General features: G+C 34.9%; 1 protein-coding gene across 1 annotated transcript in view; it reads right to left on the bottom strand.

Annotated features, from left to right (window-relative positions):
* The window catches only part of LOC107681602 (glutamate receptor-interacting protein 2-like), a gene marked incomplete at both ends in the record, with an annotated part of 27,059 nt that extends 3,974 nt beyond the window's left edge, over positions 1-23,085 (bottom strand). The window contains 10 exons of the mRNA XM_016477911.1: positions 623-703; positions 867-1,012; positions 3,187-3,376; positions 4,808-4,960; positions 7,656-7,796; positions 17,738-17,847; positions 19,263-19,410; positions 20,869-21,014; positions 22,764-22,839; positions 22,958-23,085. Of these exons, the coding sequence (XP_016333397.1) occupies positions 623-703; positions 867-1,012; positions 3,187-3,376; positions 4,808-4,960; positions 7,656-7,796; positions 17,738-17,847; positions 19,263-19,410; positions 20,869-21,014; positions 22,764-22,839; positions 22,958-23,085 (1,319 nt within the window). The remainder of the gene's footprint in view (positions 1-622; positions 704-866; positions 1,013-3,186; positions 3,377-4,807; positions 4,961-7,655; positions 7,797-17,737; positions 17,848-19,262; positions 19,411-20,868; positions 21,015-22,763; positions 22,840-22,957) is intronic.
* Positions 23,086-25,301: the final 2,216 nt, after the last annotated feature.

The following is a 25,301-nucleotide window of genomic DNA, read 5'->3' as shown; positions in this document are numbered from 1 at the left end:
TATTATTATTATTATTATTATTATTATTATTATTATTATTATTATTATTATTATTATTATTATTATTATTATTATTATTATTATTATTATTATTATTATTATTATTATTATTATTATTATTATTATTATTATTATTATTATTATTATTATTATTATTATTAAAACAAAGTAGCATCAAAGTGACTTGGTTTAACTTTGAACAGTTTTATTTTTGATTATTTTTAAGTAAATATTACAATAATACAAGATTATCTTGCATACCTTTAACCTATTACCACAAACTATTGCTTGGTTATAGTTATGATTAATGAATCAGATTATTATCCAAAATCGCCAGGAAACATTACATGTGTGATGGTGGCAAGTGCAGATGTTAACATTCAATTTATTAGCAAAAAACAAAACAAAAAAAGTCATTTGCAAAGTCAAAGTCATTTGCAGGTTATTGTGAGAAAGATAACCAAAAGTTGTGATGCCTGAGTAGATAAGTTTTTTTTCTTTTCTCATCTAAGTGGGCAGTTCTTACCAAAATATGTTGCAATGTTGACCAAACTAAATAAAGAGGATCCCCAGACCCTTGACGTCAAAACTAAGCCACTGCAAATTAATAACGAGGTCTTACCACTGATTGTGATGCCAAGTTCCACTCCTCGTTTCTTCTGCAGCTTCACATGGAATGTTCCACTGCTAGGCACAACAGATTCTGGCCATACAACAAAAACAACATTATGATCAAGTACAAACACGATTGCAACTGATTTTTAATTAAATACTAATAAAAACAGAAAATAAAGTGACAAATTCATGTCTTAGGAACAGCAATTCCTGTTTTAAGATCATGGTGGTGAACGTGAAACCTCACTAACCTGCCACATCAAACTCAATCTCTAGCGTGACCTTATTGGCCAGAGCAGCATCCCGGAGCAGCTGATTGGCCTCTTCCAGCGTTCCATCTTCTGTAGGAATTCCGTTGATGGATAAGACTCTGTCTCCAACCTGGAGAAGCCCACACCTGCCAATCAAAACAAGACAGAAGGACTAAAAAGCTCATTTCATGTTCCCTTCCTCCAGCGACTAAATCACTGTCAGTCCAAACACCCCTTAAATGGATAGTTCCGGCAAAAATGAAAATTGTCATCATTTACTCACCCTCAAGCTGTTTCACACCTGTATGAATTTATTTTTTCAGAAGATATTTTGAAGAATGTTGGTAACCAAACAGTTGACAGTAGCCATTGACTTCCATAGTATTTCTTAGCCAATAGCTATCATCAACAGTTTGGTTACCAACATTCATAAATGACGACATAATTTTCATTTTCAGATGAACAATCCTTTTAAGTGGCCGGTTCCTGGCCAAAATAATGTGCAAAGTGGACCAGACTTCATGCCAATAGTCAAAAGTCTGACTGAAAACTGATGTCAATTTTAGAAGTTGATTTTTATCAAACACAACAACACAAATGCATGATTTACAGTAAGTGTATTGTTTTCTCATGTTTCAATATGCAAGCCCAGTGTCACTGTGGGAAACCATGTGTGTTTGAAAGAGAAAAACTGACCTGACATGCAATGACTTCCAGCCCAAACACCACAAATGTCACACACCGCCACAGTACAACACATATCAGATCACTCGCTTCATGCAACAACAATCTCACACCAGGAATGACTCACGCACTGAGCTACAAAAACAAACAGAAACGGACAATTACAAATCTGAACATAATTACGGAAAGTCAATTTAGGGTCTCATCCAGTGGCAGCAAATACAGTAAAATGTTGAGTTTGGCTCCATTAAGGCTTTTGTTTTTGTTGGGTTTGCTGGCATGTCTTTGGAAAGAGTGTGTGATTGTATCAACTTAGTCTCAGATGTTTAAGATAAAAATAAAAAGAATCTGAAATAAAAAGAGACCCATGAGACAGCTGTTGACATACAGTAAGAAGAGCTATAGTTAGCAAAATGCTAGCCAAATGTTAGCAAAACAGCTGAAATGGCACCTTTGTAGTAATTTATTTTCCTACAATTTCTTCGGACAAATACAAAAAGACCCATGAGAAAATTGTGGACATACAGTAAGAGTTTAGAGCTATAGTTAAAAAAATTTTTTTAACAAAGTTCGCCAAACAGCTGATGTAGCACTTTTGTATCAACTTTCATTTTGGACAGAAAACGAGACCCAAATGAGACCGTTAGAGCTGTACAACCAAATGTTAGCAAAAGTTAGCAAAGCAACTGACGTGACAACTTAGTTTCAGGTGTTTCTTCTACAATTCTCCCAAAAAAGAGAGACAAAAACGAGACCATTTTTGACAAAAAAGTTTAACGCTATAGTAAGCAAAATGTTATAAAAAATTAGTATCAACTAGATGTTTCTCCTTAAAGTCATTTGGTCAAATAAAAAGAAACTCAAAAGAGACTGTTGACATACAGTAAAGGTTTAGAGCTATAAAATGAATGTGGATAGCATAGGGCAGATAATTTGGTCTCTGAAGAATTTGACCAGAAATGTTGGCGTTCGTATTGAGATTTTTGACTTTTGATTGAAATCTTTGGTATCTTGGCAAGTGCACTTTGAGACATTATTGAGAGCTCTTGTGAAACTCTAGATGTGACGTGAGATTACTGGTGGCTTTTTCTCAGGAAAAAAAAAATCTGAGATGCATGAGACCCAAATTAGGATCCATCTGCTCTCCATTTAATCTCATTGCTGTCTAGGAAAAAGCATTTGAGATGTTAAAGAGATTCTTTTTTTTTCATTTGTCTTTCCAGCAGACTGAGTTTAGTTTTGGAGACCCTTCCTAAACATTCCCCTCTCTTTAAGAGCACAAAGTGTGACAAAGACACATTTCAACCTCTTAAATTAAAAATTAAAGTCTCTTTCTTAAACATCACTGATAAAAGGAGTGATTTTTTGCAGTTTGAGTTTCCTGCTGAGTGTTGACCCAAATTCAGAGGTAGTATCACATCCAGCTTGATCATTTTCAAGTGTCTCTCTCCAAGTCAGTGTACGCTGACTCTGTCATAAGGCATAAATTTAAAAAATTCTGATATCGTTACAAGATCTGCATGCATTTTCAATGGAATCTCTGTCCATTGTGGCACCTTATAGTGTTTATATGTGCTTGAGTGAGCATGGATGGCTGTGTTTTGTGTACATGGTTGAGTTAACATTTGGGACGTACCTTTCGGCCGAGCTGTCCGGTTCTATGAAGCGGATAAGAGGGGGTGCAGAGAGGGTCTCTGTCGCAAATATTCCACCTTGCAGCTGAACCCCAAACCCATTTAGAGGGTCTCCTCTCAGAGTGACCTCACTGGACTCGGTGTGGACGATCTGACCACCAGGGCCCACAGAACTTGAGGCTAAAGACACAGCTAAACGGAGAGAAAAATCACCACAGAAATATCATAAATGTATACAAAATTAAGGGGCTGTTCACAAAGAATGTGTTTTTTGTTTGTTTGTTTTGAACTCCACATCATGTGTGAGATGCTGCAAAAGACACAAGATGGGAGGGCAATGGTCAAACAAATTCTGTGTGAATGGCCCCTAAAAGTGAAACTTTTTTTTCAAAACCTATATAAAAATGTGAACGTGAAACGTTATGATAGATAAAAACTAATAAAATCAATTTAATAAAAAGTAGACTATTTACTCAGTATTTGTGCTCACTGTGTTTTTGTGATAGGGCTAAGGGTATTGTGTTGTTAGCTTAGTAACATGCTAACATCCAACTCTACTAAAAGTTTAACTGATAGATAAAAATAGATGTGTATGTGCTATGTGTTGCTGTCTCTGTCATCTAACCCTGTAAATAAATACAAATAGCTCAATCCAATAAAAAGACTATTTACCCAATACATCTGTTTTAACAATGCTTAGAGTGTGGAGTTGTTAGCTTAGCAACACGCTAACATCTAACTACAAAGGTAACTAAAATATGTCAAGCAATAGGTAAAAACAGTTCAGCCTAATTAAAAATAAATGATTTACCCAATATTTGTTTGTGCTATGTATTGTATAAAAGTGTCTACACTGTGTTCTTAGCTTAGCAAACATGCTAACACCTAACATAGGGTGACCATACGTGCCATTTTCCCAGGACGCGTCCTGGCCAGGATTTCTATATTGCCTAAAATATCTAGGTTTTGGCTTTGTTTGCGTGTGCAGACCGATCGGTGTATGACATCAAAATACCTCGAGAGCATTTTGAAAACATAAGGAACCGTCTGTATGGTATTTTGATGTCATACACCGATCGGTCTGCACATGCAAACAAAGCCAAAACCTAGATATTTTAGGCAATATAGAAATCCTGGCCAGGACGCGTCATGGGAAAATGGCACGTATGGTCACCCTACCTAACATGTTTGCTCGGGGATTGCTCAAGACTCGGCTTGAGCACTGAGTTCAACCCCCCATTGTGGTACTACACAGAGGGAGAATAACAGAGATAGAGGAGAGATAGGGAGGTGGAAGAATGCTGGAAGAATTGTCACTGGGATGGAGCAATGATTGCTGCTTATAAACTCTTGTAATGATGATTGACAGGACTGATTAGGCTCCTCCCAAACCTAGGTTTGGAACTTCATTTAATGCGCCATTAGAGCATTGTGTCTTTAGCTTAGTAACAAGCTAACATCTAACTCTACCGAAATTAGTTAGGTAGAGTCACTTCATGAGAAGCTATTTAAAAGCTGCTTACAGCATGTAGAGGTTTACAAATCAGTCACTTATGAGATGTCATGAAATGTAATAATTTGCTTTTAGACCATGTCAAACAGAAAACCCATCCAGTCACCTACAGGAGCTTTTGTGCTCTTTTTTCCTTTGTCGTCTCTTTAGCATGGAGTTCCGTGGGCTCATGGGAGGAGCGGCCCGGGGCAGCGTGCTGGAACCCTGGCTGGTCATGCCTGATGTGGTTGTGGACCCAGGAGAGAAGTTAGTGCAGACTACCGCTAGAGAGAACAGAGGAAAGGAGAGAGAAAGTCAGGTGGTGTAGCTGCATTTAAAAACTTAAAATCAAAGAGATGGCAATGGTCCAAGAGACTGAGCGGCTCACTGCAGGTTAATGATCCATATTCTATTGGTCCCTTGCTAGTCTTTGCAGATCTATCCACTAAGCATTTGTTATTTAAGGGGACGTTATATTGGATTTGGAGGCAACCGCTGGTAGGTGGATGTCTGGGTTAAGAACAATATTCCATATTAACGTAATGCTATTTTACATGTAAATGAAGATGGATGACTTCAACTAGAGAGGTAGATTATCTGAAGAAAATGGGACTTGGTCAGTAAAAATGGCATTTTGGTGCAGGAAACCCAGGCTAAAAAAATGCTAAAAAAGCGTAGAATAAAAGTGGGATCATATTAGTGATATTTATTATACTGTAGTGATGTATGACGCACAGGTTATAAAGAAGCCACATTCAAACCAAGCATCTTTCTATTGGCCAGTGCAGTAAATTCGCGTGAACATCTTGAACACGAGAGAAATCTGTGAGGTGAACTTTTCCACTTTCATGCAGAACTCTCAATTGTGTGGACTAACTGCGTCTTTAGATGAGGATTTTATTTCTCATAATTGCAACATTTTTTGTAATTAAGATTTTTTTCTAATTTTATTGCAAATTTATGTGACCAACTTGAACATGAACGAAATCTGCAAGGAGATTTTTGCCCTCATGCAAAACTTGCAATGGCTGGATATTGTCCATGAAATTTCACGCAAATTTATGTGACAAACTTTACACAAGCAAAATCTGTGAAGGAAACTTTTTTTTGCCTTAATGAGAAACTCCCAACTGTGCAGACTCCCATTTAAATGACTATATAATCGTTCACAAAATTGTGTGTGAATTCGCTATACCAACTTGAACACAAGAAAAATCTGTAAGGGAAACTTCTTTGCCCTCATGTCAAACTCTCAATCGAACTCCTATTTGAACGACTTAATATCATCTGTGAAATTTTGTGTGACCAACTGGAAACACAAGTGCAATTTACAAAGCAAAAAATATTTTGCCCTCACATGAAAAAATGTGCAGACTGCTATTTAATGACTGGGTATCATCCATGAAATTTTGTGTGACCAACTTGAACACAGGCAAAATCTGCAAGGGAAACTTTTTCGCCCTCATGCCAAACTCCTAATCATGCAGACTCCTATTTAAATGACATTTAAATGATATCATCTGCGAAATGTATGCAAATTTGCATTATCAATGTGAAAAAAATATGTGAGGAAAATTTTCTCACTTATGCGAAACTCCCAATTGTGTAGAGTCATATTTAAAATACTAAATATTGTTTGCAATATTTGTGCGAATTTGCATGACCAACTTGAACACAAGCGAAATTTGGAAAACTCTTTTTGTCCTCATGCAAAACTCCCAAATATGCGTAGTCTTAGGCCCCGTCCCCACGGAGACGCGATTAGCTGTATACGCATAAATTTTGTATCGTATAGGTGTTTCGTCCACACGGATCCGGTGTTTTGGGAGAGTGAAACCGATATTATTTTAAACCGGGTCCCAGATTGGATAAATCTGAAAACGTCGCCCTTGCGTTTTCGTGTGGACAGCGAATCCGTATAGTTTCTGAAACTATGACGTCATCAGCCCACGTCCCGCCCCTAGTCAGACACCGCTGCGTCACGTAACAGAAACAAAAACATGAACAAACACTGAACGATTGTCTTTTTATTAACCAACATTAACACATATTAATAAATGTATTGTTCCATGTTCGTTTGTATACCACGCGCAAGGTTTATGCGCATATTCTGAAGTCTTCTTCTCCGTTTTTAGTGTATCTCTGTTAGTGTTTAGTGTTTTTAGTGTAATTACAGCGCCACATACTGGTCTGGCATGTATACTACATCGTTTTGTGTCAGTTTCGTGGTTTCGTGTGGACGCAGATATGGAGACGCGTTTAGCTGTATACGCATAAATTTTGTATCGTATAGGTGTTTCGTCCACACGGATCCGGTGTTTTGGGAGAGTGAAACCGATATTATTTTAAACCGGGTCCCAGATTGGATAAATCTGAAAACATCGCCCTTGCGTTTTCGTGTGGACAGCGAATCCGTATAGTTTCTGAAACTATGACGTCATCAGCCCACGTCCCGCCCCTAGTCAGACACCGCTGCGTCACGTAACAGAAACAAAAACATGAACAAACACTGAACGATTGTCTTTTTATTAACCAACATTAACACATATTAATAAATGTATTGTTCCATGTTCGTTTGTATACCACGCGCAAGGTTTATGCGCATATTCTGAAGTCTTCTTCTCCGTTTTTAGTGTATCTCTGTTAGTGTTTAGTGTTTTTAGTGTAATTACAGTGCCACATACTGGTCTGGCATGTATACTACATCGTTTTGTGTCAGTTTCGTGGTTTCGTGTGGACGCAGATATTTCTTGAGACGAGGGGAAAAAAAAGATTGGATAGGGAAAGCTCTGGATTCGTGTGGACGTAGCCTTATTTTAATGACTAGATATAACTTAAAAAACGAACAAAATCTACATGAGGAACATTTTCTCCCTGATGTGAAATGCCCAGTCATGAAAACTATATATATATAAAAAAACTAGTCAAATCATCTTCATAAAGCATGGTAATAGTGTAAAAATGATGTAATGTAGTTACATTTGCAGTAATCCTGAGAGCTGGATGGGTTACTGGAAGCAGAGGTCCATGTCGACGTCTTACAGTGACCAGGATGTTGAGAATGGCAGTAGTTCACACAGGGGTCCCAGCAGTGCGGGTGGTCACTTTTCTGAACTTTCACTAAACACAGAAAATTAATTACTAAATTGAGATATTAATTACATGATTCTCAGAATAAATATCAACAAAATGCAAAATACATATACATTTTTATATAAAATACATGCACACACACACTCGATGTGGTCTTCTCTCTATATTGTTCACATTAGTCCTCATTTAAACAGTGAAAATAGGGGTCTGTTGAAGTCACATTCGAGTGATAATATCCGTCTCTAATACTGGTCTGTGGAAAATGATTGTGCATGCAAAACAATGAGGATGCTCATCAACAAACAGGCTAATGAAGTCCTGCTGCTAGAGGCAGGCCGTATAATTGAGTGCCTCGGTGTGCGGGTATGTGCTTGTTCTCATTTGTATCTCCAAGCACTCATAATGCAGTAGGTCTGACAGGAGCAGAAGACTGAATTTAAAAGACAGTAAAATTAATTTAATAAATTAAACAAGTACACTTGAAACAAGTAATTTATTACAGGGCAGTGGTTCGCTACTGGTTTTGCTTCAGGAAGCAGATTCTGGACATCAAGGGTTGACGCAATGCAAGGTCAAAATTGTTTATCATGCAAGAGTAATAGAAAAACAAATATGAAATCTATTAATATTACCATGAACTGCAACATTATTAACAAGACATAGGTTTAATATTATAAGACTTTGTCTCACAAATGCAATACAAAACTGTAATTTTATATCTAATTTCTTGTAATTGAGACTTTTATTCATTTAATTGGGTGTTTTTTTTCTCATAATTGGGAATTTTATTTATTTATTTTCTCGTAATTTGCAACTATTTTGTAACTGTGACTATATTTGCTGTAATTGCAACTTCATCTTGTGGCTGACTTTATTTGTAATAATGACATCTTTGCGACTATAGTATCTTGTAAGTGTGGCTTCATTTCACATAAATAAGACTATTTCTCTTAATTGCAACTATCTCATAATTGTGACATAATTTCTTGTAACTGCAACTATTTTGTAACGGTGACTACATTTCTTGTAATTGCCACTTTATTTAATTTATTGAAACTGTGAATTAATTTCTTAATTAATGTAATTGCAACTACAGTATCTTGTAGCTGTGGCTTTGTTCTCATTATTAATGTATTTATTTCGTTTTTTTATTTATTTCGTTTTTTTTTCATTGTAATTGCGTTTTTATTATAACTGTTATATTTCTTGTAATTGCGACTAAGTATTTTATAATGCTCATAATTGCAACTATCTCATTGCTCATCATTTCTCATAATAGCGACTATATCTCATAACTTCATTATTTCTCATAATTGCAACACGGTTTCTCATAATTCTGAAATTATTTCTCATAATTACAACCATCTCATAATTACAACATTATTTATGACAATTGCAACATTATTTCTCAATTGTGACTACATCTCATTTAAATATGATTTAAATCTCAATTCTCGTAACAACCTCTTAATGTCTCGTAATTACGGGTTTTATATCTAACAATTGTGATTTTAGATCTCATACATAATTGTCATTTCTCACAACTGCATTTTAATTTTTTGTAATGTGTGACTATTCTTATTTTAATATATCATCTTTCATTTTACAATCTTTTTATTTGCTTATCTGAATCAAAAATATATTTCTATAAAATACATAAAACTGTATACATAAAAATACATAAAACACAAAGTCTCTACAGACAATAATAAAGATGTTTGAACTTATTACTGGAACTAACAAGCTTAGCATATAAGACAGATGCAATTCTTTACCTTGCTGGAAAACCCTGAAGCTTGTAGCTAGTTTCTAGCTGGTCCAAGTTGGTCATTAGCTGGTTGACCAGCTACCACTTTCCAAAAACGGCCAATCTTACGCCTGTCTAGCTGGCAGCTGGTTGGTTGATGGTCCAAGGTGGTTTACCTGTTTAGACCATCAACAAACCAGCTGCCATGTTCCAAATTTCAGGACCAACTTGGGATTTTCCAGCAGAGTATTACTAATGTGAAACGCCCTAACTAAGTAATATAACATTCAACAACTTAGCTTTAACGTAGCTTAGCTTTACCCGAGTGTGTGGTTACACTTTAAGGTTTTAATAAAGTCTACTCACTACTTCTTTAATCTTTGGTACATTACTAAACAAACCTTTAAACTTCTGCACATATTAGCATTCTATTAGCATTATGTTTGCATTTTTTTGCCACACAGAATGTGACAAGACGTTAAGAAATGCCACTTTCAGACAGATTTTCACAAGCCAGGTTAAATACTACTATCTGTTCGTCTGAGCACCAATGAGGCATCTTCTAACGTTTGAGTGCTAAATCTCTTTTCCTTGTGGCTTATGCTAAGCTCATCTGCTATGGCTCTAAGAAACACAACTCTGTCTCTTGATGTAGGAATTGGGAACACCAGGAACGATGACGGTAAAGTCTCCCACACAGGCTGATGTGACGGGAGCTTAATTTGAGTAAGGAGATTACAATACTGCTTTTTTAAGACCACGTTATTTATCTAAAACACGAACTGAACCAGCAGGTGACTGACGCTAAGGTTATTAGCAGTGGTTTGGGCTAATTTGGTAATAAATTGTATGTAGTTTAATTCTGTATTGCAGAATACACACATACTATATAAATAAATAATCTGAAAAAACCTGGACTACCATCTTGCCGTGTTCCATCCAAAGTGGGATGTGCAACATGGGTCAGTGACATAAAACTATTAATGTATTCAGAAATACATTTAAAAAATGCATTTCCTACATAGAATGACTTTGAAAGTAAAACGACATAACCTTGTATTACTATTATTTTATTATTTAAAAAAACACATGCTCTACTGTTTGAGCTATAGAAATTCTAATAAAATATTACAAATATTTGTATACAAATATATATATATACATATATATATATATATATATATATATAAACATGTATGCAATTAAATTTAGCCAAAATATCATAAAAGTTTGGAAAAATATAAACAGGAAATTATGTCATAGAGATTTCTGTGGCATTTCTCATAAAGTCGCAATTATGAGAAACAAAGTCTTAATCATGAGAAATAATGCTGCAGTTGTTATAACTGTAAATTAATTTATTGTAATTTTGGATACAGTATCTTGTAATTGTGACTTAATTTCTCATAAATGAGACTTTATTTCTCATAATTGCAACTATATCTCATAATTATAACCTTATTGTTGTAATTGCAACTATATTTTATGATTGCAAAATTATTTCTCATAATTGCAACATTATTTCTTGTAACTGTGAATATTTTCTACCTGTGACTTCATTTCTCATTATTTTCAGAATAATGCTGCAATTATTTCTCATAATTGCATCTTTTCTTGTAAAAAGTTATTTCTTGTAATTGTGATTATATCACATAATTGCATCATTATTTTTCATACTTTCTATAAAACAGGTAACTATGTCATAGAGAGGTAAATAAATCTATTAAAATATTATACATTGATTTCTGTATCAAAAGGCAAAGTCACTTCAGGTCATGGGTTACAAAAAAACTATTTTTCCTTGAAACATATTAAAAAACGTGTGCACTTTAAAAGGTGGTGTAGTAAAATTATTTTTAAAAAGTCATTAAATGTAAACTTTTTGTTGTTTTTCAAAACCATATAAAGCCATTTTGAATACAGATATTACATTTCTAAGAAATTGGCACATTTTGTTTTTCAGGTCATAATGCAAACAATAAATGGCAAGCGCAAATCGGACTGCTAACTTTAAACTTGTGTAATGTAATATCAGTGTTGCTTTGGATAAAAGTGTCTACCAAATATGCAAATATATTAAAATGTACATATTCTATTCTTCCTCACTTTAAATCCCCAGATCTCAAAGATGGCAATCCCAAATAAGCTTGTTACCAGATGTACTTTCTTTTCTTTCCCTAACAAGGTCAGCTACAACATTTGCATATATAAAATCTGAATCGAAAATGTAGGAGTCATATGGCAAAATATCAAACTCCCATTTATTTCCTGGGTGAAGTTTCTATGTATTATTGACACGGCTCCGCGAGTGGGTGTCAATTCTTGATTGAAGTCCTGCCGGGGCTGAAAGTTCACACTCGCAAATATGTTTTTCCATCATTACAGCCTTCCACCTCCTCTCTCGGGTTCTCAGCACGGCAGGGAATGACCTATATAGTGCCATGCGATTTTTCGGCAGGACAGCTCAGATGCTGAATAACTAAACTACTTTACTTGTCCGTATCCATTAGGGACGTTTGTTCCTGTGCCCAAAAATCTGGGCATCAGGGCTTTAATGGCATCATAAACTCTGTTTACGATGTATGCGAGCAATGCATGGAATTCAAGAGGCCATCTTGTCGGGTTTAAAGCTTTGGTGAACATGGTGGCAGAAGTGGGGCAAAAATTGGACTAGATGGAAATTAATGGGCATCTAGGGTTCTGGATGATTGCAGAACCAGAAATAGCAAGAACTTCAAAGTCAACGTAAAAACAACCATCTGAAGTTTCAATGTCTTCTATAATTGGAGTTGCCCAGTCATTGAGTGCATCCATGAAGTCGTGCAACTATAGAGAATGTTTATATGCTCAATAGCTGGTGTTACATAACTTCCCATCTAGGGCTGGGGAGCCAGTAACAAAAAAAGATAAAGAAAAACATCTAAAGAAAAAAAAGAACCTTGGAGAAAGAACCAGGGCAATCCAACCTCCTGACCCAGAGTCAACACAAACAGCAATTCAAATTAATCTCTTTTAATTTGAAAAGATAAGAAAAAGGTAAACAGAAACAATAAATCTCAAAGGAAGTATTAACGAACATATAGGGAACAAAGACTTCAGGGGAGAGCTAGGCCAAAACAACAAACAAAACCAAACTAACTAACCCAAGGATATTTATAAATTACCTAGAGAAAGATAATAAAATACACAAAAACTTCCCTCTCTTCCTGTCTGCCCATAACCAGGAGAAAACAAGAATTACAAACGAAAATGGCACCCTCCCCCTACATTCCCTTAAATCAAAAAGAACATAAGATTTCCATCCAAAGCTACTAATTTAACTTAAGTGCAAAATTGGAATATCAGATAAAACATTTGGAAATAAGCATTATACAGAAATATTTTGCATATCTACCATTATTCGCGTTAACCTTTTATCACACAAGTGAAAAACCATCTAAAAAAACAATCATAAAAAAACTTTTTTTTGCGAATTAAAGGATTTGTTCTTTTTTTTTGGATGTTTTTGGATGTTGTTCTCGTTTCTGATGCGATACTTCAAAATGTGCATAAAAACAGGATGATGGAAACATAGCTAATGATAATATGCTATTGGTTAGATTCTGTGTTCTATCCAAAGTGGGATGTGCAATATAAAATCCCAAAAATGAAAATTTGCTGAAAATGTACTCACCCTCAGACCATTTTAAGATGCAGATGAGTTTAATTCTGCGTCAGAACAGATTTTGGAGGAATATAGCATTACACCACTTGCTCAACAATGGATGCTCTGCAGTGAATGGGTGCCGTCAGAATGAGAGTCCAAACAGCTGATAAAAACATCACAATAATCTACAAGTAATTCACTCCAGTCCATCAATTATCATCTTCTAAAGTGAAAAGATGCACGTTAGTAAGAAAAAAACATCATTCCGTCGTTTTAACTTCAATTTCTACTTCATAATCCATAATATTGCTTCCTCAAGACGAAAAGTCATTTTGACTGAATTAGGAGTGAAATATGCACAGATCAAGCATGGTTTACAAGCGAAAACAGTTCAAAACAGCTCTAAAAAAAATTTTTGGGTGAATTTTGATGTGAGAGGACAACTGGGGATGGACTTAATCACTGGATGAAGCGTTATTATGGATTATACCTCATATTTTGGCCAGAAATTATAGTCTTGGATGGATGTTTTACAAACACACAGCATTTCACTTCATAAAAACTCCATTAATTGATGGACTGGAGTGGATTACTTGTGGATTACTGTGATGTTTTAATCAGCTGTTTGGACTCTCATTAATCTTAATTCAAAGGGAAAACAGGTTTAATTTTCTTACCCACCCTTATATATAGATGCTCTTGTTTTAAGAATAAACTCACTTATCGATTATTAGGGCTGCCCTCAACTAAGGATTTGTCTGGTCGACTAGTAGTCACTCATTTTAAGCATTAGTAGACTAATCGTCATTTATTAATAAACCGTTTAAATCTTTGTACTGAGCCTTTAATTGCCTACATAGCCTAATAAGTGCTCAAGTACATGCATAAAGCTTGCTACAGCCAGAGGTGGAAATAGTATGAAAATATTCTACTCAAGTAAAAGTACCATTACATTAATGAAATTTTACTTAAGTACAAGTAAGCTCCTGGAGGGCCACATCCCTGCAGAGTTTAGCTCCAATTCTAAACACCTGATCCAGATAATCAGGTCCTTTTTGAAAACTACATGGTATGAGTGTTGGAACAGGGTTGGAACAAACCTCTGCAGGGCTGCGGCCCTCCAGAAACTGAGTTTGACACCACTGGGTATAGGCCTATAAATCTCAAACTAGCTGTTTTTAATTAAAGGAATCAGTTATTTAGAATAATAAGACATTTGGGCTGTTACCAGGCAAATTAAATCAGTATCAACAAAATTCATCTTTTCAATGCAGAGGAAACACAGAAGCTTCATCGGAAGTGGCATTTAGATGTATTTACACACTGTTTAATGCAGGACATGAATGCATTTAACCTGCAGATACAAATGCAGAAATAATGTTTTGATATATAAGACATAAAATGCTGAATACTCATTTGAAATTATAAAAAAAAAATAAAATCAAAAGATAGTTTAAATGTGAAATTAAAACCACCAGCAGGTGGCACCAAGTCACTGTTAATAAGTTAGTCATTGCGATTGAACCGTGTTTATTAAACTGTTGTAAAAAAAATCTATATGTAATCATGCTGATTTTTGGAGGAAAAAACGGCACTCTTCGTGTGATATTGATTTACTATATGAAATGATATAAATATATAAATTTTCTTCCCCTATATCTCCAATTTTGTGATAATTCTTAATGCATTTTAGCAGACTGAATCACGCAGTGAAAGAACGCACTCTAAATGCGTGCGCTCTAGTCTAGACTTCACGGCACTCAGTAGGATTGTTTTGTTTTGTTTTTGGCAAAATACTGATAATGTCAAATCGCACATCGTTAAAACAACAATTACGATATTCTCGCAGACGATATATATCGCACACCCTGCACCACTGTCTTTTTGGCTAATTTGTGCAAAACCTTTTGCTAAACTGTCAAAGCTAAACTGCTAAACTGTCACTGTCATTTTAACCACCAATGCCACGATGCAAGTATTTACCTTACCTATGCATGCTTGCGAAGGGTTGATGTCGATATTTTATAAGCTGCTAGTTTGGTCTCCCTAGGCAAACACAGCTTACACTGCATAATAGAGCATAAATATGGCCAGGGGTTCACTTAATTTTCTTCGAGTTCAACTTCATCAGAATATGACGGGGTTTCGTTTTCAGATGGGTCTGCATCATAACGCCCGCCTTGTTTCATATGGATTACATAATCTGAGAATATGTGTTTTCCATTTGAATTGGTTCATTTGAAAGTAGACATTTCACTCTCTATAGATATATTTCATACATACACCGAGTTCCGTGCTCAAGTTCGCAGAGACCGAGATGGTAGAAAGCGCATACTGTTTGCTTTCATTATTTTACAAAATCGCGTTTTGTTGTTATTGTGCACACAAATAAACGTAGAGTCTTTACAGATTTGAAAGATGTATTACTCTTATCTGTATGACCAAAAATGACAGCATATTTTAAGAGCAAGTGAGCGCACCGGCGCCTCCACGCTACTGTTCAGCTTCCACACTCCGCACAGACACAGAATAGCTCACATTTCTCTAGGTTAACATTAGATTGAGCGGTAATGTAAAGTTGGTAATACTTACATATTTCAGATGATAAGCCATATTTGAGGTTGATGAAAGATAGGAGAGCTTTTGGATGCCCTGCCTGATGTACTCTATTACCAAGAGACTAACCATTAATGATTTGTCCGTCACTTACTGCATGATTTCGACTGTGGATTATTATTTAAAAAAAAAAATTCTGCGACTAATACAATTTTGGTCGACCAAGCCTCTTCTGGTCGACTAACGATTAGTCGACTATTAGGGGGCAGCCCTATTGATTATAATTTATTATCATTATTATTATTATTATTATTTTATTTATTCATTCATTTATTTACTTACTTATTTGCAGTGAAATAATACTGGTTTTTAAGATTCATAAAAAAGTAATAATAATTAAATAAAAAAAATTTAAGTGCATGTACCAAGATCAACAAATGTTCAACAATGAATTGAAATGACTCTTAAAATATAATATGGTGTAACCATCAAGTAAAAATGTGATACAATTATTTACACCATGAATACATGTGATCTTAATCATTATCTTCTAACATTATGTAATATTTTCTACTATATTTTTATATAAAAAACAATTCTCAAAAAATGAATTGACTCTTAAAATACTGTCATGTAACCAACAAGTAAACAGTAAAACGTTTTTTTTTTTTTTTTACACCTTGAAAACATATAAAGATCTTAATCATTATTTTAAAATATCATTAATTATTAATTGATAAATATAATTATGGTTTATTAGGCAGTTGTACCACATGACATATTTTACAACTGGCCATGATTTGGATGAAAGTTTCTTAGATGTTCATCTTTTGACTTAGTTTTAGTAATAGACTTTTGACTAAAATGCTATTTAGTTTTATGTAGTCATCTGAATTGTTTTTAGTTTTCGTCTAGTTTTAGTCGACTAAATATCATAAGATTTTAGTCGAATAAATCTACAGTAAATTTAGTTGGCTAAAATCCAGTGGTTTTAGTTACAGTGTAATCCATTTATTAAGCATTTCTCTAAAATTTCCATTTCCATGATTTTAAGGTTTTATCATGATTTAACTGCAGTGACACACAACATGCCTTTATGTTAAAATTAAATAAAACCACTTCTCATAAAGAACAAAAACATGGTCTTCTTTTCTGTTACGACCCTGTCTTGGGTAAGGCCGCAACATAAACTGACGTTAACAATCAAAGATCCTTTATACATTTATTTACAGAATGAAATACCAATGGTTATATATACTAATTATGCATTCTTTATAACAACGTGTTAACCATATTCTTGATTCTTTCATGCAGACATATTTATTTATATAAATAAATTTAGATTAATCTTTAGGGCTCTGAAAGTGATTCAGTCAACTAAATTAGGCTCCTATCCCTTTAAAACCGAATGCACAGATGCAATGGATGCAATGCACTGATACATGTTCTCCCTACTGTTTACGTTCACTTAAGACATAATCAACTGTGTTTACGTGAATACTCATCAAAACGGACAATTCAACATCAATTTGTGTGCATTTCTACGTATTACTAATGGAAAAAGACACAAACTTTTCGGCTCAAAGCCTTCCATAATTTCCTATACTAAGTAACTTAACAGATTGACGCACCAAATAAAAAGATAAAGTAACGGAAGAGTGCAGTGCAAACGGCGTTGTTGCTCTTCTCTTACTCTCACATATTGACATTTTTGAACGTTTTATGCGATGTGCAGCAAGTGTATGTTAGCTTATGTCCCGCCAGTTCTCGTTTTCATCGATGAAAAAAATGTCGTTGACGAAAATTATTCGTCGACGAAATTAACACTGGTTGTCACTGTAATTCTTATGAGTTCTGACACATTACACTTCCACTGATTACGTTGTTGACCAAAATTATGACGAAAATTATTCGTCAACGAAATTAACACTGGTTCATAGTATTTTTTAAATAAATATATATATTTTTTAATAACATTTAATTAAATAGTATTTAATATGTATATAATATATTTCTTACTTAAAGCAGTAGTGCTGGCCAGCAGCTGCGTGGCCTCCAGGACGGAGCAGTGCTCTGTGCTGGTGCCGTCTATAGACAGGATATGATCACCCACGTGTAACGCTCCAGACCTGAGACGCAAATAGAGAACTGCTAGAACTGTCATAAATGTGGGACATCAATAACATCAAAACTCACCCAAATTACCCTAATAATGAATTTGAATGCTCTATGTCCCTCAGAAATTTGTGAAATGTATGGAAAAACAAAGTTATATGGCGAATTATGGTTCATGTGGTATTTAAAATGTAATAGAAACAAGAATATATAAAATGCATATTCACAAAAAAAAAAAACACACACATCTTAACTATAACAGATTAAAATTACATTGATTAAAATTACATATTTCTGAGGGATTTAAGTTCAACTGTATTCAACAGTTGATCAATGTAAATGTGACTTTGTGCAGTTAATGACTATGAAGAATCTCTGTGGAAACGGGTCGTAAAATCGTTACGTAAGAATCGAAAGATGGAATCAAGTAATTTGTAAAACAATGTTTTGTTTTTTTCCCCTTTAAAATAACATCCTTCACATGGTTTTGTGAAAAATATTTTTTAACAGAACATAATTTCCGGAAGAAGGATTTTACAAACAAATTTACAGTATGTGAAAAGTAAAAAAGTTGTTTGGGTAAAAAAAAATTATTTCAAACAGTTTATGTAATAGGAAAATCAAATTCTTTATAAAAAATGGTTTTGTGAACAATTTGTGCAAAAAAATAATTTGTGCAAGAATGCTTTTACAAACAATTTTCTGTACATTAAAAGCAATGCATTTATTCAAAAATAGTTTGTTTACGATGCACTTCTATAAAAATCAAATCAGTTGTGCAAAAATCGTTTTACAAATATAAAATCCTTTATGTAATAATTGTTTTTATGAATAACTTGTGCAGGAAGATTTACAAACATTTCTGTAAAAATGGCCATGGATAATTTAGGAAAAAAAGAATATAATTTGCAGAAGAATGGTGTAACAAACAATTTACATAAAAAAATAGATAAAGATAAATTCACATGAAAATAAAATACTAAATAAAAAAAATGTACATAATATTAGCTTTGTGAACAATTTAGATAGGGTTTGACATTTTTTTTGGGAAAATGGTTTCGCAAACCATGGTTTTACTAAAATTTAAATTTAAAATTTAATTTAGGTAAGTAGTAAAACCATTTACATAGGTTTTGTTTTACAAAAAAATTAAGAAACTAAATTAAGTAAATTATTTTTGTACACAATAAACAGTTTAACATACATTTCCATTATTGTAGATGACAAAGTCATTTTACAAAATGGCATCAGTGACAAAACATAGTTTTTTGCAGAAATCCTATGAAACTGCTCGATGATTTGTGTTGTTTTTCATGAAATAAGCAATTTTGGTTGTTTTTCCAAGCAGTTTGTGTAAGAAAATTGTTGTTTCACAATTTCACTGTTTACTGTGCTGGTGTTTGATGAAAGAGGCTCATTGAGTGTATACCTGTCCACCACACTGGCGGGCTTGATCTTGTCGATGACGATGGCCTGTTTGTTCCTGTGCATGGCAGTGGTCAGAGTGATTCCCAGACTGGCTCCGGGCGCCTTGGCAATCTCCACCAGCAGAGGACCTGAAGCGTTTGTCATCGAGTCTGAGGGCAGGTGATAAGGACAGACAAGCATAGCATTGTTACGCTGTGATTTCTAAATGGATCCTTTCTGCAGCTTACATTCAATAAAGAGTCTTTTTGGAAGTTGTGAGCATCAAAAGTTTATTTTAAACCTCTATTTTCTAGGATACGACCTCGTTAACTCTACAAGGAGAACAACAGTGGGCGTTATGCTAATTGTGGCTAGCATAAATTAGCTTAACAGCATCGGTAAAATGCTTGAGATGCGTGAGAGTTGTTTCTCCTCTCTTGAAGGTCAACAACCTGCTGTTCATCCAGACGAAACAGTGTAGATGGCTAAACAGAGCAGAGATCTCTGGAGAGAAGTGCTGTGTTTCTGGAGAATGTCTACAAATGGACAAGCACTCTATAAATCCTTAAGTAATTTGATTACCCCATATTATACATTTGGGTACATTTTGAGCCAGAAAAGATACATAAAAAAAAAAAAGTTTTCATTAAGGAAACCAAAACTTTGTAAATGCTTTGTAAAAGACCCTCAAAATACACTTACTTACTTATTTTATTTACTTATTTATTTTCAGAATTTTTAGACTATTTTACTTGGGTATTAGCCGGGTATGTATGGAATACCTTTAGTGTCAAAAATACTTTTTGTAAAATTATCTATGGAGTTACTCAATGTCAAAAAACTTTATAAAATATATTTAGCCTTGCTGATAAACATGAATGTAAAGGCTTTAGACGAACTATTGCAGCATGAAAACTTGATCATGTTTTTTTTTTCCAAGTAAAGTCAAGTAAATTTATTTTGTCTGAAAACTTTTCAGAGTAATATTTATGTGCTTATATATATATATATATATATATAAAATTTGGGCTGTTTTCAATCAATTATGAGTTATAAATTCAAAGGAATTTAATTCCATTCATTCCAATAGAATTAATACGGGTAATTCTCAGAGCATATGTTCTTATGAAATACATACCGTACAATGATATATTTAAATAAAATTTCTCAACACTGAAAACATAAGCATTTTGCATATTTTTCTTTTTTGTGTGTGTGTGTGTGTGTGTGTGTGTGTGTGTGTGTGGTTCATGTGTAGTTAAATAATTTCTCATTTTGTATTTAATAAAAAAGGGTAAATGCAGTAATAGCATGGTAATAATATGTTAATAAGATGTAACAGTCAAAACTGATTTTTTTTCACTTTCACTCATTAATTTGAAGTCATTGATCAGATGCAGTATGGTTAAAAAAAAACATTAAGGACTGTTTTATAAAATAACGATTCTTCAGATATCAACAGACCTAGAATGTGAAAACTGTATACAGGTTTAGAAGGCATTATGAGGGTTAATTCATCATTTCCTTTCAAAGTGCAACATACAAAACAAGTGGCATGTTAATCCACTGGAACATGTGGAATTTTAATTCTGTCAACACATGAAACAAGTGCAACTGAAGTAACTCACCCATGATGGAGACATCATACTCGATCTGGAACAGGGCCTCCTGGCCACACTGAGTCAGTACTGTAAGAGCATCGCTTAGAGTGGCACTGTTTAAAAGCACACCATCCACACTTAAGATCCGATCGCCTGCTTTTAGGGTCCCTTCCCTGCACAAGAACACATGCGGAACAGTCCCATTTTATTATCAATTAAATGTATAACGTACAATATCGTTCAATAGTTTGGGGTCAGTAAGATTTATTAAATTAATACTTTTATTCAGAAATGCTTCATTAAATTGATCAAAAGTGACTATAAAGACAGAATTTTCTATTCATTAAAGAATCCTGAAAATTATTTTAGTTTCCACAAAAATATTAAACAGAACAGCTGTTTTCTACTGTGATAATAAGAAATGTTTCTTTAATAACGGTTCCTAAAATTCAGCTTTTCCATCACAGGAATAAATTACTTTTTTTAAATATTTAAATTTCTTTACATTTCAAAAATTTAAACTTCTTTCAAAAACATTTTTAAAAATCTTAACGACCTTTTATTTTTTCAAAATTTTCTATATAAATGTGACTAAATCTAGTAAAAATTGGAAAACCACATTTTTTATGACAAAATTACAGATATATTTTCAATAGAATTTACACTACCATTTCAGTAACATTTTACAATAAGGTCTCATTTGTTAGCATTAGATAATCCTTTAACAAACATGAACTAACAATGAGCAATACATTTTTACAGTATGTATTACCCTTTGTTAATGTAAGTAAAAATGTTAAAGCTAGTTTACATTGCACTAACGTATGTTAAAATTACAACTTTTTAACTTAAACGTTTTAGCAAATGTAAAATGTAAACATTATTATTAATAAATGTATTTTAGTAAAAGTATTTTGATAGTACATTGTTAGTTCATGTTAACTAAGCAGTTAACTAATTTTAACAAATTCAACTTTTTTTGTAAAATGTTACCTTTTTATAGAGTAACTTTGTAAATAATTTTGAATTAATATATTTAAGCTTTCAAAATATGTTTGTGCATTTAGTCCACTACATTAAACAACAATCTCACTTCATCCATCATACAGGATAAATTTTTGGTATTTTTTAAGGCAACATTAAAGCACTATATTTTCTTCATGAAACGTCTAGGGGCCTTCAGGAAAGACAATGTATACAATTTCCACCCATCAATGAAGGCAGCCTTTGTCTCTAACATCAAAGGGGTTTTATTGAAGATGTTCTCTCTCCAGACACATGTTTATTTATTTTTCTCTTTTGGCAGGTTGTGTGATGCTGATATAAGTAGGGAAAAGTGGTTGGTAAGAGAGGCACGGAGAATCCTAAAACCAAGAATAATAGCTAGCCATCTAAGCTGAGAGGGAAATCTCTGGCCTACTTTCTGGATTTGGATAAAATGCAAATAGTGTGTTCTTGATGCTCCAAACATGGAAGATGACTGCAACAAGAACTGTGTTCCTTATACATGTTGTTTGTTAAAAGCAGAGTTTAACACCAACAAAATGAGGTTATGTTTTCGGTAAGCATGCTAATCAATTAGCCAGCTAAGCTAACATTATGTCCTCCATTACCTGCAGTTGGCATGCTAATCAATTAGCATACTAAGCTAACATATCCAGTGCAAGTTAATTGGCAAATAAGTTTTAAAAGCTCATTTATTCTACATCAGAGGGGTAGCCCCTCGTGATGGTGGCCATTTTGAGATCACATGACCTGCCAAATACTACTCAATTTATCTTGTTGACTCCTCTATTAGTGGACACTTTTGATGATTAAATAAATCACAGACAACAAGTCATTGTACAAAATGGCATGAGTGACAAAAAAGAAAAGAGGTTTTTGCAGAAATTTAAAATGCTTCATTTTGAGTTATGCATTACCTGTCAGCAGGTCCACCAGGTCGGACGTGTGTGACCACCAAAGGACGAGATCTGTGCCAGTCCTCATGGGATCCACCTGTATTATAACACATATTTAAAATGCTGTAGTCTGTAGTTAAATCTGCAACCATTTGATTTTAGGAATATTGCAAAAACGAATCAAATAAAATGAGTGGCAACAAACCCAAACTCACCTCGCATAACAAAGCCGAAACTGTTGCCCTCTTTCTGCAAACAGATCTCGATTGTCTTGGAAATAACACCTGAGGTACTGTCTGGCGCTAAGAGGGACAACAGAGACAGGAGAGAGGCAATAGCATCTCTAAATCAGCACCTTTTACTGGGCGACTGGCCAGTTCTGGTGGACAATCAGATAAATAAACCCAGATGCAAACTGACATTCAGCAGAAGGTCAGCCAGAAACACTGAGCTTATAAACCAGACAATTTATCTGCCATGCACAAGATAGACTGGCTAGCGATTGCAGTATATCACAACACATGCCAAACTGAGCCAATGAGAGACAATCACCTCAATCCATTATAATCAGAGAGTGCGGATGTGCAAATTTAAGTCTTGATATATTAACTAGAGGTCAATAATATATTTTTTTCTTTTTTAATTGGTCAATGGCAATGTGATATCTAGAAATGGTTGGAAAATGTTCAACACATTTTGTAAAATGTATTCAAAAACAAACAAAAAAATGCTTATTATTCGTTTACAAGGTTTAAAATTTTGTATGATTTCATACAAGCTTTCAAGATTACCAGCCGGTAAACTGACAACAGTCTTCAACTGACCAAACATCTGCCAATAATTCAGCCTGGGGTGAGTTTCCCAAAAGCACTGTTAGCCAACTATGGTCAAAAGTTTGGTTGTTATCCATATAGTTCCATGATTTGCTATTTCCCAAAATCATAGTTCTAACAAACAGTCGCAAACAGCATCGCAAAGCTGTGTGGTTGGAACTAGTTTGACCTCTGGTTAGAAGCATATTTTCTTGTTAGTATTATCTAACTATGGTCACAACTTCCATCATTACTACCATACTAAATTATTATGTGTTACAAAAACTATAGTTCCAATGAATACTCGCAAAAAGTGTCGCAAAGCTGTGTTGTTGGAGCTACAGCTCTATTTGTATACAATCGCAAATTCAGTAGTTTCCAACATATTTCTATAATTTGCTGTTTCAGAAGCCATAGTCGTAAACAGCATCGTAAACAGTTTTCATAAACTGTAAACAGAACATTCGTAAACAGCATCGTAAAGTTGTGTGGTTGGAACTACAGCTCTTGTCCTGTTATTAGAAGCACAGTTTCTTGTTAGTACTAGCTAACTATAATCGCAAATTTGGTTGTTACCAACATAGTTCTACAATTTGCTGTTTCAGAAACCATAGTTCCAAAGAAAATTCGCAAACAGCATCACAAAGCTTTGTGGTTGGAACTACGTCTCGACCTGTGGTTATAAGCAGAGTTTCTTGTTAGTATTAGCTAACAATGGACACAAATTCGGACGTTACCAACATAGTTGTACAATTTGCTGTTTTACGTAATCATAGTTCCAGCAAACATTCGTAAACAGCATCGTAAATTTGTGTGGTTGGAGCTACAGCTCTCAACCTGTGGTTAGAAGCAGAGTTCCCTTTCATGGGAACTTCGAACTGCGTCCTCTAGGGGTCGCTATGGGGACGCCTCGTTGTGACCCGTGTCTGAAGCATACATTGAAAAAACACCAACTCGTTGGCCGGCGACAGCCATGACGTAACTACCGGTGCGACCATAGAATAAATAGGCGCCGGGAGCACACATCATTCTCTTCTTCGTCTTCATTGACTGTTTTGTTTGAAGCGTGCATTTCTGTGGTAAGAGCGATCTCTATTCATCTCATTATGGCGAGCACTAGCAAAGCATTTACGGATGTGTGCATCCGTGTTGACGTTGTTTAACATCTGATGACACACACGATCTATGCGTTATTTGTTTGGGCGAAGAGCACGCACGCGATGCCTCCGAGGGGGCAATCGGCGTGCACTGCGAGCGTTTTTTCCAAGGGAAAAAGCTCCGCTCTCGTTTGTCTGTTTTTTTCGAGGAAAGAGGGGCAGCCGTCTGCTTCCCGCGATTCACGACCCGCCGCTGCTGAGGCACAGAAGGGAATGAGCTCGTGGGGATCGCAGGTGGATCTGGCCGATGAGTTTGAAGGGGGGTTTCCCTTTCGCGATCGTCGGCTGTGCACGAGAGTGAGCCGCTGGAGGATGATGTTATTTCATTAACATTGTCTGATTCAGGGGCCAGTGCTCTGCTGGGATCAGCCCAGCAAAAGCAGGAAATGTCTGAGGAGGGCAAAGAAGCTGAGGCTGAGCCTTCCCAATCCTCCTGCCCTGCGTATGAGCTTTTGGAAATTATGGATCGCGCCACGGCGAGGCTTTACTTGCCGTGAAGCGGGTGAAGAAAGTGACGTCGCAAAATATCTCGATGAACGTTATTTTTCTGACCATAAACCCTCCAGCTCAGGTGAGCCTTCCTGTCTTCC

The sequence above is a fragment of the Sinocyclocheilus anshuiensis genome, unplaced genomic scaffold, assembly GCF_001515605.1.
Source record: "Sinocyclocheilus anshuiensis isolate Anshui unplaced genomic scaffold, SAMN03320099.WGS_v1.1 scaffold9537, whole genome shotgun sequence".
Lineage (NCBI taxonomy): Eukaryota > Metazoa > Chordata > Actinopteri > Cypriniformes > Cyprinidae > Sinocyclocheilus > Sinocyclocheilus anshuiensis.
The sequence above is the reverse complement of the archived record's forward strand: the minus strand, read 5'-3'. Positions and strand labels throughout refer to the sequence as shown.